Source organism: Phyllostomus discolor, chromosome 14, assembly GCF_004126475.2.
Source record: "Phyllostomus discolor isolate MPI-MPIP mPhyDis1 chromosome 14, mPhyDis1.pri.v3, whole genome shotgun sequence".
Lineage (NCBI taxonomy): Eukaryota > Metazoa > Chordata > Mammalia > Chiroptera > Phyllostomidae > Phyllostomus > Phyllostomus discolor.
This window is the reverse complement of record NC_040916.2, coordinates 47,646,889-47,662,524: the sequence shown is the minus strand read 5'-3', so window position 1 is coordinate 47,662,524 and position 15,636 is coordinate 47,646,889. Positions and strand designations below refer to the sequence as shown.

The 15,636-nt window shown below is 56.3% G+C and overlaps 1 protein-coding gene across 1 annotated transcript; it reads right to left on the bottom strand.

The window, feature by feature from the left end:
* Nucleotides 1-466: 466 nt before the first annotated feature.
* LOC114489099 (immunoglobulin superfamily DCC subclass member 3) lies at nt 467-10,060 on the bottom strand. The gene is given in 17 exon segments (XM_036015230.1): nt 467-2,750; nt 3,060-3,173; nt 3,265-3,426; nt 3,544-3,729; nt 3,815-3,825; nt 3,827-3,892; nt 3,894-3,916; nt 3,918-3,970; nt 4,298-4,447; nt 4,450-4,541; nt 4,866-5,011; nt 5,144-5,270; nt 5,272-5,305; nt 5,388-5,588; nt 8,459-8,589; nt 9,539-9,833; nt 9,940-10,060. Coding segments are annotated over 17 exon segments (2,118 nt in total). The 3' UTR covers nt 467-2,544.
* Between the last annotated feature and the right edge of the window lie 5,576 nt (nt 10,061-15,636).

The following is a 15,636-nucleotide window of genomic DNA, read 5'->3' as shown; positions in this document are numbered from 1 at the left end:
ACTTAACACCCTTTGTGAGCTCCCCTGTCATCTTGGTGACACAGTAGGAGAGCTCAGATACATAGTTCTCATCTTGTCTCCTTCATATCCCATCTGAACCCCCTAAAGGCAGCTGTCTCACACAGTCTGTCTCCTTCAGGGGCCCAGTTTCCCCACAGCCTGGGTTGAGTACTCCCAAATGCTTTAGGTTCTTGGCTGGTAAAGCCTAGAGAGGACACAGGGTGATGGGTGAGGCCCTGGTGAAGGTGGAAGGATAGACTGGGGTGGGGGGTGGGGAGCAGGGAGGTGGGATGGGGAATGGCCTTCTCTGAATGGGGTGGGTGGGAGGGGAACAAGACCCTTTTGCACAACTCTCTTTTAAGTTTCCTTTTTTTTTTTTTAACTCATTCTGATTTTCTGCATTGTGTTTGGGAATTAAAATGAAAAAAACTAAGACCAATAGAAACTGGTTTTCAAAAAGGCAAATACACTCCCATCTGTTTCAGATGCTGCTGAGCATTTCAGCAGTGACAGATTCAAATAATAAGCTAATTTTTGGAGAAAGGATTAAAAGAAAAAAAAAACTTTGTAATATTTATCACTTGCAAGCTATGTTTAATAAAGAAAGGAATGGTTTCTAAACTTTCCTGTGGCTCGTGCTTTAGTCACGTTGGGGTGGCGGTGGCGGTTTGGTGGGAGAATTGTAGGGGCAATGGGGAGATGCGCTCTGAGTTTACCCCCCTGCAGTTGTGGGGTACCTTGGGTTTGTACCTTCTCCTCCAATTGTGGTGATTATTTAAAGCCCTTACCTGCTTTTGTATTCACGTTCTTCACCTTATGTGGAACCAGTATTCCGGAAGCCACCGACTCCACTTTAGTTCCCTAATGACTTAGGGTCTAAAGGCATTTGGAAGGAAGGAGCATTTAATCCAGAGTCTGGGTCTCCATTCTGTCCTAGGGAGAGGTGTTCTCTAGCCACCTCAGCCCTTGCCGCCACACCGCTCCAGTCCCACTGCTCCTGTCTGTAGTGACAGTCCTTTGTAACATGCTGGTTTCTCCATGTGGCGACCTTAAAACAACAGCTCGCACTGCTCTTTTCTTAGCAAACTGGAAAATAGTTCCTTCCCATGCATGTACCATCCCCTGAAAGACCTGGAATGCTCGTCTTACCACCTCATCAACCCACTCCCTCAAGTTTTCCTTTCAACCCAGAACATTAACCAGATCCCAATTTATTTTTCCATTTTGGTTTTTTATTTCCAGCAAAGCACTTAGACCAGGCTCCCCCAGAGGAGAGAACGTCATTTCCCTCAAGGACTTGAAGTTTGGGGTATTCTTAACCTCTGGTGCCCTGCCACATACTTCTTCCCCTCACAGGGAGGAGCAGTTGGGGGTGGGGGAGCAGCCTTACTGGAGTCTCACCATTGGTACTAGCATCATTTTGTAAGAGCACAGGGGAGATGGTGTTTAGGGTCCCCTGAACCCTGGGTTTTCCTTCTTCCAAGACTCTCCTCGCCTTTTTGGCACAATACTGGACAGCCCTGGAGGGAGAAGCCATTTGAGAGAGAGCCTGGGACTTTGGCTTTAGGGGAAGGGAGAGTGGGATAAGGAAGGAAAGTGGGGCCCTGGGTGCCATAGGCTCGCAGAGGGTGGAGTGGCAAAGAGGCATTCTTAGGACACCTGGAATTGAGGGGACTAGATGGGTGGGATCTTTCATGCCCTCTGTGTTCACTCTACAAGGGATTCAAGACCACCAAAAGTCCAATTCAAATTAGTACCTCCTTTCAAAAATAGAAATCCAGTAGGGAGGGATGCCCCCTGAAAAGGGACCAGTGCTTTTGGACCTGGAGAGGGAGAGATGCACACTTGGTTGCTCGGAGAAGCCGCTTACGTGAGCTCAGACGTTCGGGGCTCCTACGGTGCTGGGACGAGCGAGGGGATGAGGAAGTCAGCACTCCTATTGCCTGCCTGCCCACTCAGGCCACAAGGAAAGTGTGTTTCCTGTCCCCAGGTCATACCTCAGCCTGGGCACAAGTAGACAGATCTCAAACTAGGATTCTGGTTCTGAAATGCAGGCAATGTCAGCCCCTGGCCCTGCCTCCCTGCTTTGCAGGGAGCCCTTAAAGCTATATGTCTTTGGGTAGGCTCGTACATTCGGAGCAAGAAGATATACTGGATGGGGTTATGCGGCAGGAGTGATGCGGTTGGGGATGACTCCCAGCTGCTTTAGTTTGAGGTTATTTGACGTATGGGGAGGACAAAGGTTCTCCCATGCCTTGAGGAGGGAGGGACAAGAGAAGCCACACCCTCATCTCTCTCCCTGTGGTCAGGCCCGCCCCTCCCTGGAGAAGGACTGAAGGACCTTCAGTCCTTGCCTGACTCTGGGCGGCAGGGACAGATGAGGTAGATTCTTTGGTGGGGCTGGAGTTAGTGTCATCTAGGAGGAAGTGAACTTGGAGGGCCGCAGGCCAAGAGTGGCTGTTCCACGGTCACTTGAAGAGGAAGGAGGTGGTCAGGTCTTGGTCCCAGAGCCTCAAGCACACCACTTTCCCCTACCCACTCCCCTCACTTGGATGCCCTCTCCTGCGGGATGAGTTCGATCTTCTCCCCTGGCTTCTCTCCACTCGGAGTCTGGCCTCGGCGCCCCCCAGCTCTGTTCGGGGCAGCCTGAAGCACTGCCCCGCACTCGGGACTGCTGACTGCAGAAGAGGCTGTCCGGATAGGAAGGGTCAGCACCATAACATGTCTGAGTCCTCCCTCTGGCTTAGCCCCTGCCCTTCATTCTGTTCAAGGATGGAGAGGCAGGGTCCCTGCGTGGGGAGTGCTGTGGCCCACTTCTGCCACCTGTCCCCTGCCTTGGGAGCCCGGTGCTGTCTGCCCTGCTTCCTGCTGCCCACCAGGCCTTTCGCTCCGGATACCACACAGCTCTGAGGAGCACTGGTTCGCCCGTTCAGCCTCAGTCTCCTCAGTCAGAGTGGACTAGTAGTGCAGAAGGGCTCTTTCCTGCTCTGCGGCCCTAAACCACAGTTATGCAGGCTATCTTCCTAGCAGTTTTCCCGATTAGCCATCTTGGCCCTTACCTATGTTTCCAGTCCAGGAGGCAGTGGGAGCAGCCAGGCCCACGTGGATGCCCACCCCAAGCCCAGGCGGTGAGCTGCTGTCGCCCTGACTGCACGGGCACCCAGCTTTGGATGCTGTGGGCGGACACAGTGCCGTCTGTCAGAGGACCTGGATGGAGGCAGAGCCCACCCCTCCTCCTCCCTGAAGACTGACAGCCATGGTCTTACACAAGGGGCCTTCTCTGGCCCCAGGCCTGCTGCCCTCCTACTGGGCCCCACTCTGCAGCAGTGGCCAGGGGCACGTCATGCAAAGGGGCACAGCGAGCACTGCGGTCACCATCCCCATTGCTGCTGAAAGACAAGCTGATCTCACAGAGGGCTCCGGGCTCTGCCGGGAGCAGGAGCTTGTGAGGCCCACAGGCCTTTCTGGGCACGGACACTCAGTGCCTGGGGCAAGGCCTCACGGAGAAGGGGGCTGGGGGCACAGGAAGGTTCAGGGCCTCACCCAGATCTGTGCAGAGGAAAGAGCTGACACTGCTGGCCAAGAGTAGGGAACCCTCAAAATGGGGGGCCAGCAGCTTGTGGTGAAAGAATTTGAAGCCCCAGGTCCCCAGCTGGGGTGGCAGCTCCCAGGAGGCCTGCACTGAGGTGGCATTGAGCACTTTGGTGGAGAAGCCCAGAACGGCAGCGACTGCAGAGGAAATGGGATGAGCTGCTTGGCAACCCGTCTGCCTGAGGCCAGGGGCTCTCCAGAGCTCCGGGGGGCTGTCAGTCACTGCTGCCCATGGTGGACAGAGGCAGAGTCCTGGCTGGCGCCTTCCGCCGAGTGGGCTCACAGGTGGATGGAGTAGGCTGGCAGGCTCTAGGTTGGAGAAGATAATGCTCACAGGTGCCTTTGCCCGCAGCCCCTTGGAGCCCCGGGCCAGCTGCCTCTGGGAGCAGGGCAGCTTGGCAACTCAGCATCCTGCTCCCTCACTACAGACATCCCCTCCCCCATGCAGTGGGCATGGAGCCCCTCCTGGTGCCTGGCTGGAGAGCAGGGAAGTGGCTGCAGGAGTTAGAGTTAGGGTGAGAAAGGCTGAGAGGGAGAAAGGGCCAAGGAGCACGAAGAAGCACCAGAGGACCACAGCCCCGGCAGCCTGGAAAGAGTCAGGCAAGCCTGGGGTTGTGAGGAGTGAGAAGGATTTGCCGAGGGACACACCAGTCACAGGTATAGGTGGGCTGGAACCAGGGACCCCTGTTCACCCACCCATATCCACCTCCCACCAGCTGAAGGTGCAGCACGTAGCCAGTGATGTCCCTGTTGGAGGGGGGCAGTTCCCAGGACACTTGAATGGCAGAGGTGAAGAGAGTCATTGCCTGCAGGCCCCTGGGGACAGGGGGTGGCCCTGGGTCCCCTGTCACAGCAGGTGAATACCGGCCTGGTTGGAGCCTGCAGTGTTCTCTGCCACACATTGGTGGATGGCCTCGTCCTTGACTGAGACCCCTGCTGGTGTCCGTGTGCTAGGGAGAGACAGTACAGCTGCTGGGGGCTGCACTGTACAGTACAGGAGCTGGGGGCTCCTTCCCACCAAGCCCCCTGCCTGGTGGAGTAGCTGTCATCACAGAGACCCGCAGCTGCTCAGGGACAGAAGGACACCACCTATGTGTGGACATTCCCTACAGCGAATCAGGTGGGACAGGGTCTCCTGTGGTGGGGGCACTTGCTGAGGGCGTGTGTGAAGTCTAGAGAGTAGATTTAGGTAGGGTCATGTGTAGGTGGGAAAGGGGCAGGTGTGGGCATCTACTCTGGCAGACAGATAGGCAGAGGAGGTGGGACACCAGTACCTGCTGTTGTGGGTCAGCCGAATGTTGTCCCCAGGACTCAGCACCTTCCTATTCTTTAACCAAACCAGATGGGGCTCAGGGACACCCTGGGCCACGTGGGTGCAGATGTCGCTGCTGCCTGGAGGTTTGGACAAGGACTGTGGCCACTGGACAGACTTGGAGGGGAGCTGGGCAGGCGACAGCAGGAGGGAAGGTGCCATGAGGCCGGGTCTCTTGTCCCACCCCTGCCCTACCTCTCTCCCCATCCAGCTGCCCATGGGGGATAGCGCTACCTTCACACTGGGCCCTCGGGGCTCACCGTGCACGAGCAGAACTCCCTGCGCTGTATGCCGAGCACAGGTGCCTGGCTGGTTGGCGGCACAGACGTGGATGCCTGAGTGCCGGACTGACATGTCGGAGATTATGGGCTCCTGTGCCCGGGACTTGGATGCCCTCCACACCTTAGATGCAGAGCGGACATCTGCAGGGAGGTGAGGGGCCAGGACTGGCAAAGGGCGAGGGGCTGGGGGCTCTGGGGAGGACAGAGCAGTTGCGTACCCAGGCGGCTGCAGGAGACGGGTGGCCTCCGGTGGCCAGTGGCAGTGCACTCCAGCACCGCCGTTTGGTGCACTGTGAGTGTGAGATTCTGAGGCCCCGACAGGATCTCAGGCTCCTGGAGCAGCCGTGAGGATCCCACTGTGAGGTGGAAACAGCAACTTGAGAGATCGAGGAACAGAACCTCCTTTCACACCCAGTCCATACTGCTCCCAGAGCCCCTTCTAGTCCTCAAGTCACCGGACCTCCAAGTGGCACTGAGCAGTGGCTATTTTATTCCCAGTTTACAAAAAAGTCAATGACCTGCCCAAGGTCCCATGGGCAGCATGCTCCAAGTTAAACCAGTGGGGAGGGAGAGGAAAGACTGTAAGTTGCTCCCCTGTGTGCCCTGGGATGGCCTGCACTACTAGTGTCAGAACACGAACTGTCCCACCCTCCCCAGGAACCTGGCGGGGGTGAGGGTTGCTCGGGATGGGGTCTAGTCCCCTTCCCTAAGTCACCCACAAATCTGGCAGGAAGCCCACCCCTCAGAAAGAAAGCCAGGCCTCTTAAGAACTCAGTGAGTCTGAACTGCTTAGAAGAGATGTTTTTGAAATACACTGTGTGGGGCTAAACCGCATCTCGCTTTAAGCCGCCGTCTCTCATCTCTCGCATGAGGTTATTTAACAAACCTTCACGGGGGGGACTGTGGCCGGGTGCTGTTCTCGCACTGGGAGTGTAGCTGTGACAGCGAGGGATAAATAGGCCTTTGTCTTCCTTCATCCTGTCACCTTCATTTTTGTTTTTCCACTTGGTATCTTACAAGATTTTGTAAGATATCTTGAACCCTTTTGTATATGTCCTTTATTAAGAACTCGTGCCCTGGCTGGCATAGCTCAGTGGATTGAGCGCGGACTGCGAACCAGGCATCGTCGCAGGTTCGATTCCCAGTCGGCACATGCCTGGGTTGCAGGTCATGGCCCCTAGCAACCGCACATTGATGTTCCTCTCTCTCTCTCTCTCTCTTTCTCCCTTCCCTCTCTAAAAATAAATAAATAAAATCTTTAAAAAAAAAGAACTCATACAAAATTTTGTGTCTCTGAAGTGAAAGTTGCTCAAGGAGGCAGTAGAGTCTTACAAAACTTTAAATATTCCTCAAGGCCTAAAATAGTATTTCACTCATTCATTCATACATCCATTCATTCCCTGACCGTATATATTGAGGGCCTACTTAGGGCCAGGCCCTCCGCAGTTTGCTTCTTTGAAGCTCTAGCTCAGCCGTGGACTGTCCTGGAATGTCCCAGCCTTGACCAAGGCGGCTGCCTTGACCAAGGCGGCTGACCAAGGTGTGCTGCCGCTCAGATCGTTCAGAGGGTAGAACCTGGACCATACGACACTTTGCCCGCCAGCGCCCTAAACCCCTCCTCCTTCCCCCCATTGCCCTGTGAACCCACACACCTTGTCTCACTTCATCCTCACTGAGCCTGCGAGGCGAGCGCCTTAATTTCTCCAGCCTACAGATGCGAAAACCGTGCGTCAGAGAAGTTCAATAACTTGTCCAGTGCCAGTGGGACTGGCAGAAATGGGACTCAAACCTGGGCCTTCGAAACCGGCTGACAGCATACCTGTCCTGCCTCTTTCAGCACCTGGAGGGTCTGGGACATCCCGTCTCCCACCCCAGGGGAGTGCTGTAGGAGTGAATGGCTCGGGGCCTCGGTCCCCAGCTCCGGCCCCTGCGAAAAAGTCTGCACTGACCCCGGTCCTTCCCGACATGTAGGAAACCTGCACACCCTCCGGTACTGGTTGACCCTCCGCCCCCAGCAGAGCCTGCTCCTCCTCCTGACTTGCCTGAGACTCTGGCCATTCATTTCTCTGCCTCCGTGGGCAGCAGGAGGGAGGGCCATGCCTGCCCCACACCCCGGCATTTGATGAGGAGCGCGGAGATCGCGGGCGCGCGGCAGCCGCCCTGCCCTCCTGCCCCAGGTGGTTGATGGGAAGCGGGAACAGGGGGGTCACAGGAACCCCGCGCGGGCTCCCCTCTGCTCTGGGGATCGGGGGAGCCCCCTGAGCCCCTCTCTGCTTTCAGTTTCTAAGTTGGTTCCAGATCAGAGACACTTCAGCTCCCTCCCTTCCCTTTGCAGTCATCAATGTAAAAGTTGTACATCCTTTGGTGAAATTTCGTCACAAATGTTTTGGAAGTCTATGCCAGGCACCCTGACGCTTTCCCAGGGTCCACTTGTTATTTCTACCATGGAGCCCCCTAGTGGACGGTTCGGGCGCGCCTGCCCCTCAGACACATGCTGCTTCCCGGCTTCAGACTGAGGGGTGCGTCTCACTCCCATCGCCTTGTGAGGTACCAGCTCCTCACAGGCTCGGTTGCGACCCTCACTTTGGGCACAAAACTCTCCCACCCCACTAGGCCTGCATTTGGAGTCATCTTGGGCGTTTCATCCCAGGTACAAAGCTCTTTTTATCCTCACCCCAAGGAGGAGACGTGCAAGGACGCGCATCCAAACATAGGCACACCCCGAAGTACACGCACGCGCGGAACTGCACCCAGGCATCCGCTCCCAGCCAAGACACAGGCTGGCTCTGAGCCCCCATCTGAAGCCATCGAGAGTTCCCAGTGCTCTCCAGATCGAGTCCCAGCTGCCTTCCACGGTGGGCCAGGCCTACCTCGACTCTGTTGGCCCTGGGTTCGACCCACTCTGTTCTTACCCTGTGCTTTTAGCACAAGGAAATATCAGGAACACCACCCTCTCCACCTTCCTGACCTTGGCTGCCTCTCTCCTGTCACCCTTTGACGCCCAGCCATCTTGGCCCACAGCCCAAGGCTGGGTTAGAGGCCCCTGCCCCGGTCCCCAGGCGCCCCCGCCCCTCCCCAGGATGTCCCATCCACACGCTGCTGCACCGCACACCCAGCAGTGAGTGTCTCACAGACAGCAGGGGCTCCGAGTGTCTGTCTTCACAGGGCATTTGTGCCACTTGCAACCAGTGGCCACACCTACTCCCATCGGCGCCAACTCTGACGCCCTCCTCTCTGCCTGGTGCCCACTCGGATTCCCCTGGCTGCTGCTTACCACTCAGGGTCAGCTGGGCATCCTGTCTGTGCCAAGTATCGGCCACATTGCGTGCCATGCAGTGGTAGGTGCCCACATCAGCCTGGCTTATGCTAGTGATGTAGAGGATGCCACCAGGCATCAGTGTGACCCTAAGGATGCAGAAGTGAGGGGTCCATGGCTGTTCCCTGGCCCCCAGCCTGCCATCCCCACACACCTGGCGGGAGCTCACAGGGGCTGGCCGTACTCAGGGCCGTGCCATTGTGCTCCCAGGAAATGGAAGGCTCAGGCACCACCCGGATCAGGCGTGGAAACGGGCAACTCCACCCCGCTCCACCTTGGTGGACTGTGGACATTGGTGGAAGAGGGGCAGACTAGGGCACAGGGGACCGCCTGAGCACCCCAGAGCTGGCCCTGGGCTTTGCTCCCAGCAACTAAGTCCCAGAGCCCCGGCTCCCACCTCTGTGCCCAAGTCTGTCACTCCCGGCTGCCTGCTTCACCAATACAAGCCTGCAGTCTGGTTTCTGTGACTTTTCTTTTTTTTTTTTTTTTTAAGATTTTATTTAGAGAGAGGGGAAGGGAAGGAGAAAGAGAGGGAGAGAAACAGCAATGTGGTTGCCCCCCTACATGTTCCCAACTGGGGACCTGGCCTGTAACCCAGGCACGTGCTGCGACCGGGAACCGAACCAACAACCCTTTGATTAGCAAGCCTGCGCTCAGTCTGCTGAACTGCAGCAGCCAGGGCTGGTTTCTGTGACTTTTGTAGGCTGTAAACACTTTGCCTTCCTCCATTAAAAAAAAAAAAAACATTAAACATTACATTTTATGTTTGCATTGTAAAAGACAAATATAATCCAGGCTGGGCTCACTATTATGTATTCATTATTATGGTCTTTTTTTCTAGTTTTAAAGAAATTAGAATTAAACCATTTCTGTGGGTCCCTGAACGTACCCTGAGCCCTAGGCCCTATGCATGCTGTGTCTACCGGCTAAGCTGGCACTGCTCAGGGCAACTCGGAGCCCCACGGGCATCCTCTGCAGGTGCCTCTGTGCACTCTGACCCCCCACCGCAATACACAACCTGGTCATTTACTTGCCAGCCGTATCCGGGCCCGCCGGCTCACTGGCCGCCCGTAGCAGTTCTGGGCCACCTGGTGGTACTCATGGGCATGGGAAGGGAGGCTCCAGCGGGTGGTCAGGGCGGCCAGATGCAGGGAGCCATGCGGCATCAGGATGGCACCGCTGTCATTGGCCAGGGTCGGTCCATCCCACTGCCAGGAAATGGACACAGGCGGCTCACCGCCCACCTGACAGGGCAGCACCAGTGGGTGCTCCCTCACAGCCGCCACGTCTCCCAGCTCCCACACGAAAGCCAGCTCCAAGCCTGCAGCACGGCCTGTGGGGACAGCCAGCGAGGCCTGGGCATGGCAGCCACCTGTAGCCCCCTGCCTCCCCTCAGCTTCAATCCCCTTCCAGCCTGGGCAAGGGGTGAGAGGCAGGACTTTTCTCTGGGGAGGCCTTGGGGCAGTGAGGGAGGAGCAGGGCTGGCAGTCTCAGGAGCAGGCCCAGGTGGCCACTGTCCGGCTGGGCTGGCGGCGAAGACCAGGCCTGGTGGGCCATCATGATGGATGGTCTCTTTCAGCCAGGCCCTGGCAACGGGGAGCTGGTAGGGCAGCACAATGGCAAGGTCAGGGGCCCAGGCAAGGGCAATGCACTCCCCAGGGGACAGTGGGGTCGCCCCCTCCTTCCCCTTCCAGCCCATCTGCCTGTCTGCCCGAGGGTCAGCTTCCCAGGACTCCTGGCTCCCCCCCTCCCCTTCCCCTGCCACCAGGACCCCAGCCTCCGCATCGGGAAGGAACACCCCTACACTCACACATGCTCAGTCAGACACACACATTTGGACTAAAAACCCCAACCTCACACACCATCCCACCTCCTAACACAGACAGCTGCACCCCAGACACACACTCAGTAGAGGACACAAACGCAGGTCACACACTGATGTGCCTACAGACTCAAAGTCACAAACACACAGACACAGGGCAACAGACACAGATGTCACAGGCCCAGAAATGCCGGAGCAGAGCTGCGGCACCCACCCCACGTGCAGGCCAGCCCGCCACGCCTGCGAGGCTGAGCCAGGACCTGCCGGGTAGACGAGGACGGATGGAGGTGCAGACAGCGGCCTCTGTGGGGCCAGATCCCACAGGCCCAGACTCATTCAGCCTCCGTACCTTGGGGGTATCTGGGGAGACCTCTTGGTCCCTGCCTTTCCAAGACCCTCTGCCTGGCAGCCCCCCTAACCAACCACCCATGGCCTGACTCCAGCTCCCCTTCCAGCGGGTGCAGCCTCAGCGCCAAAGCCAAAGTCTCGGCTCTCTAGAGGCTGTCCCTCCACCTGGCTTTTACACGCGCACACACTCCTGCCCCCTCTCTCTGTCCTGTAGGGCTGCTGCCGCTCTGTTCCTACACTCCTGTCCTTCCATCTTGCCTTCCCCCATTCTGCCCCCAGTTCTCCCACCCCTATGTCCCCTCGGTCTTCCATTTGCCCCTCCCACCGGGTCCCCTCCGAGGCCTCGCCCATCGCCCTTGTCCTCCTTCTCCCCGCCCACCCAGCAGGCCCCATGCCTTTACCTCACTCTTGGAACAGCTGCAGCAGCCCCAGCCCCGTGTCCTCACGGGCCTACTTCCCAAGCAGCCCTGGTCTTCTGCCTTCAGCCTGGGGGTCCCTGGGTTGTGGCATTCCCCACACCACCCTCAGGGGACAGTGTGGAGGCTCTGGCCTTGTTTTGGGGAGACCAGGATCTGGGGAGGCCAAGGTCTGGGGTCGAGGCCCGAGGCTGCTGTCCTTTGCTCTGTCCTCCCTGGAGTTGAGTCTCTTTCTGCTTTCAGCTTGAGCTTCCTCCCAACCCCCACCCCCACCGTCCTCTCCTCCTGGGACCCAGACACCGAGTCAGTTGGGGCGGGGAATGGGGATGGGCAGGGGAGGCCAATGAGAACAGAGCAAAGTTGGGGGTCAAGACCTCCCCTTTCCCAGCCTCCCAAGTCCTCTCGCAGCCCATTGGACCCAGCCCTTACTCCCTCTCAAACTTTGATTGAATAAGAGTGAAGTTCTAAGGGCAGTTGGGGCATCCGCTTCCCTAAACTCATCTCTGGAGATTCAAGGCCTATACAGGGGTGGCCTGGAGTCTGAATTGAGGGTCCCAGGGAGGAGCACAGAGCTGCCCCCCCTTCCCGAGGGGTCGCTCTCCCAGGTGCTGAGCCAAGGCCCCGCAGGAGGGAGCTCATCCCATTAGTCGGGTAGCGGCCCTGGCAGCCCTTTCCCGTTCATAGTGTTGCTTTCCAAAGTTGCTCTCTCTGTTCTTGTTGGGACAATGGATCAGGGTGACCAGGGCCGGGGAGGCGGCCACCGTGGGGAGGTGCGAACCCAGCCTCCACTGCCCCATCCTCCAGAGAAGAAAGAGGCCCAGACCCCTCCCCTCACCTTACTGATCATCTAAAACATGCAAACGGCGGGGGGAAGGGGGCAACCCTTTTGCCAAAGGAGCGTGGCACCCAAAAAAGCACTGACTTTGAGACTTGCTATTTTTATAGGACCACCTCCCCACATGGCAGCTCCCCCAAAAGTGGAGTGTATGGGAAACTGAGGAAGTATGGGGGAGGGTCTGTGACAGGGGACAAGGAGCAAAAGCAGAGCCAAGGAATCGGGCTGGGGTAGCACACTGAGCACCCAGGTGCCTGCTCCCAGGAGTCTAGCCGGAGTCTAGTCTGACTCGTGACCCTGACTTCCCCTCGCTCTGTGCCCTCAGCTTCTCGTGTCTGGCTTGGCCCGGCACAGCCTCGGCCGTGCCCCTGCCTCTCCACACAAGCCCACCCTCAGTCTTCACCCCAATATGCTCAGCCTTCTCCATCCAGACCAGCAGTCCTGGGGGGGTGCCTCCCGGGCCTGGGCCACCCCTAAAGGAGAGTGCCGTGCGGGAAGAGACCTTGCAGCCTCCCCACTGGGCTGTCCTCACCCAGCCCTGCTTCTCTCTGGCTTCCCACCCCTTCCCTGGAGCAGCCTCCCGAGTCAGAGCAGCCTGGAAAGGGAAGCGGTCACAGGTCCTGTGGTCAGGAGGACGTGGCCCCAATCACTTACGAGCTATGTGTCCTTCGTAGGCAATGCTACCTCTCTGGGCCTGCTCCGTCTGCAAAATGGGGGTGGATGTGTGATAGAAACAATTTCCCCTCGTGAGTGGGAGGGTGACATTAAGTAAGGGCTGAAGACAGAGTCTGATCACACCCCTTTTCCCTACTTGGTTTTGCGTGACGCTGTCGGAACCGGCCCCTCACCAATAACTGCTGAGAAGCTGCCTCCTCATCTGCACCATTTGCCTGGTCACCTCTGAACTCACACTCCAGCATGGCCCACAGCACAGAGAACAACCAATACAGAGACCTGGGTTCAAGTCCCAGTTCTGTCACTAAGCAGCCATCTCGCCTTGGGCTGGTATCCCTTACCTCTGAGACTGCCCATCCGTAAGACGGGAAGGAAGGCAAAGTCTGTCTTCCAGGGCTGTGAGGAGCAAGGGAAATGCACTGCACTCAGGGGCCAGGCACTCCGTCTTCTTCCCCTCCTGCTCCTCCCTTGTGTGAACCATCTAGGGTGTGATTCATACGCCGCACGTTTGCCTGCCCCATAATCTAATTTAGAACACTTTCTTCGCCCCCAAAGGAAACTCTGGACCCAGTACGTTCGCTCCCCGCTGCCCCCTGCCCCCAACCACTAATCAATCTAATCAATCTACTTTCGTCTTTGCCTGTTCTGGAAGTCTCATGTTAACGGAACCATACTTCACGTAGCCTTTTATGTCTGGCTTCTTTCTTTTAGCATAATGCTTTTTTTCCCCCCAGAATATTTTATTTACTTATTTTTAGAGAGAGGGAAAGGGAGAGAAAAGGAGAGGGAGAGAAACATTAACGTGTGGTTATCTTTTGTATGCTGTGCCCCCCACAGGGGACCTGGCCTGCAACCCAGGCATGTGATCTGACTGGGAATCGAACCAGTGATCCTTTGGTTTGCAGGCTGGTGCTCAATCCACTGAACCACACCAGTCTGGGTTAGCATGATGTTTTCAAGGTTCATTTGCATGGTGGTGTACATTAGTACCTCGCTTCTTCTTGTGGCCGAATACTGTTTCGTTATATGGCTGTATCACAGTGTGTTTATCCATTCATTGGATGATGGTGCCCACTTTTTTACTATTATGAATAATGCTGCTATGTACGTTTGTGTACAGGGTTTTTTTTTTTTAAGATTTTATTTATTTTTAGAGAAAGGGTAAGGGAGGGAGAGAAACATCAATGTGTGGTTGCCTCTCACATGCCCCCTACTGGGGACCTGGCCCACAACCCAGGCTTGTGCCCTGACTGGGAATTGAATCGACAGCCCCTTGGTTTGCAGGCTGGCGCTCAATCCACTGAGCCACACCAGCCAGGGCTTGGAAAGATGATATGTTTTCAGTTCTCATAGGCATATATTGTACCTAGAAATGGAGTCACTGGGTCATATGGTAACTTCGCATTTTGAGGAACTGCCAAGTTGTTTTCCAAAGTGACTGCAGCATTTTATATTCTAAACATTCTCTTTTATAACCGGCAAGAGAGGAGTTAACTTTTGATTGTTCCCAGGCCCCTTTGAGAATCTGATGAGAGCTTCCTGCATCCCCCACGCAGGAGAGCTGCTCAGAGCCTGCGAGTACCTGCATGTGCCCTCTGAACCCCAGGTGGGGAAGTGCTGTCCCACCGTGGAGTCCCCAGTAGCTCTGGTGCTCAGGAAATGATGGCAGAATTGATTTGCTGCCACCTGTCCCTCTTCTTCGCTCCCCAACAATGCACTGTTGGGCCAACCCTGACCAGCCCCAGGCTTTTCTGGAACAAGTTCCCTAGAAGGTCTCCCCTGAAGATTGAAGCCCTCAGAGCACACCTGGGACAGTGTCTCCTGTCTCTCTCTGCAACCTCTTTTTCTGCCTCTACCGTTCTGTCTCCACCTGTCTCCCATGGTGGCAGGCAGAGCAATGGCCCCTGGAGAGAGCCGCGGCCTAATCCCCGGAACCTGTGACTGTGTTACCTTGCCTAGCCAGGAGGGTTAAGGTTGCAGATGGAATTAAGGTGACTAATTAGCTGACCTCAAAATAAAGAGATCATCCTGGCTTATCCAGGTGAGCCCAATGTAAGTTCAAGGGTCCTTAAAAGGGGAAGAAGCTGGCCTGGCCAGAGTCCGGGAGAGGGTCAGAGCGGCCTGACCGCGGAGGCCCTGGCCTGCCGCTGCTGACTGAGGGTGAAGGAAGCGGAGCGCGAAAGCATGAGGCAGACTTCCAGAAGCTGGACAAGGCAAAGAACGGATTCTCCCCCGGAGCCTCTGGAAAGGACCTCAGCCCTGCCTAGCCTTGAGTTAGCCCAGAGCCTGTGTCTGAAATCCGGCTTACAGAGCCCGCTGGGAGAACCCGGTGCCGCCTGAAGCCAGCACACAGTGGTAATCGGGCGGCATTGTCACTAGGTGACGTGTCGCTTCACATCTCCCTTGTTGGGAATAAGGAAATTAAGAACTAATTTCCTCTTATAGACAAGAACCACATTGTAGCTAAACGGAATGATAAAAGAGACAAAGTACAGTTAAGCAAACATCCTGTGTCTAGCAGACACTCTCCCCTGAGTAGGCTAGATAAGCAGTGCTTTGTAGTTTTTAATGAGAAAATAGAAAACTAGCTAGCTAGAGCCACGAGATTACTAGGTTGATAAACAAACAGCCTGCCTTCCCGCCTTATGCAAGAATGCTTGGTTTGAAATTCCCGCGCGCGGTCTCTGTAAGCGAATTGCTAACTGCCACGTCTGCTTCTGTATAACGCTTGCTTGCCCGCCCTTATAGAAGAAAGTAGTTGTACGCGCTCTCGGCGGCTCTCGTTTGCAGCTCCTTGTGGGCGCTGTGTCGCTGGACACTTGGAGAGTTCGCCCCTGCGCAGGTTAAACTTGGCCAATAAAATAACATCTTTGAACCCGTGAAAGTCTCCGATATTGGTTCTCGCGTGTGCTGGATGCTACATCCCTGTGTGGGTTGTGTGTCTCGTCCGCTGCAGTGTGACTTCTATGAGGGCAGGTCCTTTGCACGTTCCTGGCCGTGAGCACAGGCCAGGCTCTTGGTCAGCACGTGTCAAAGGGAA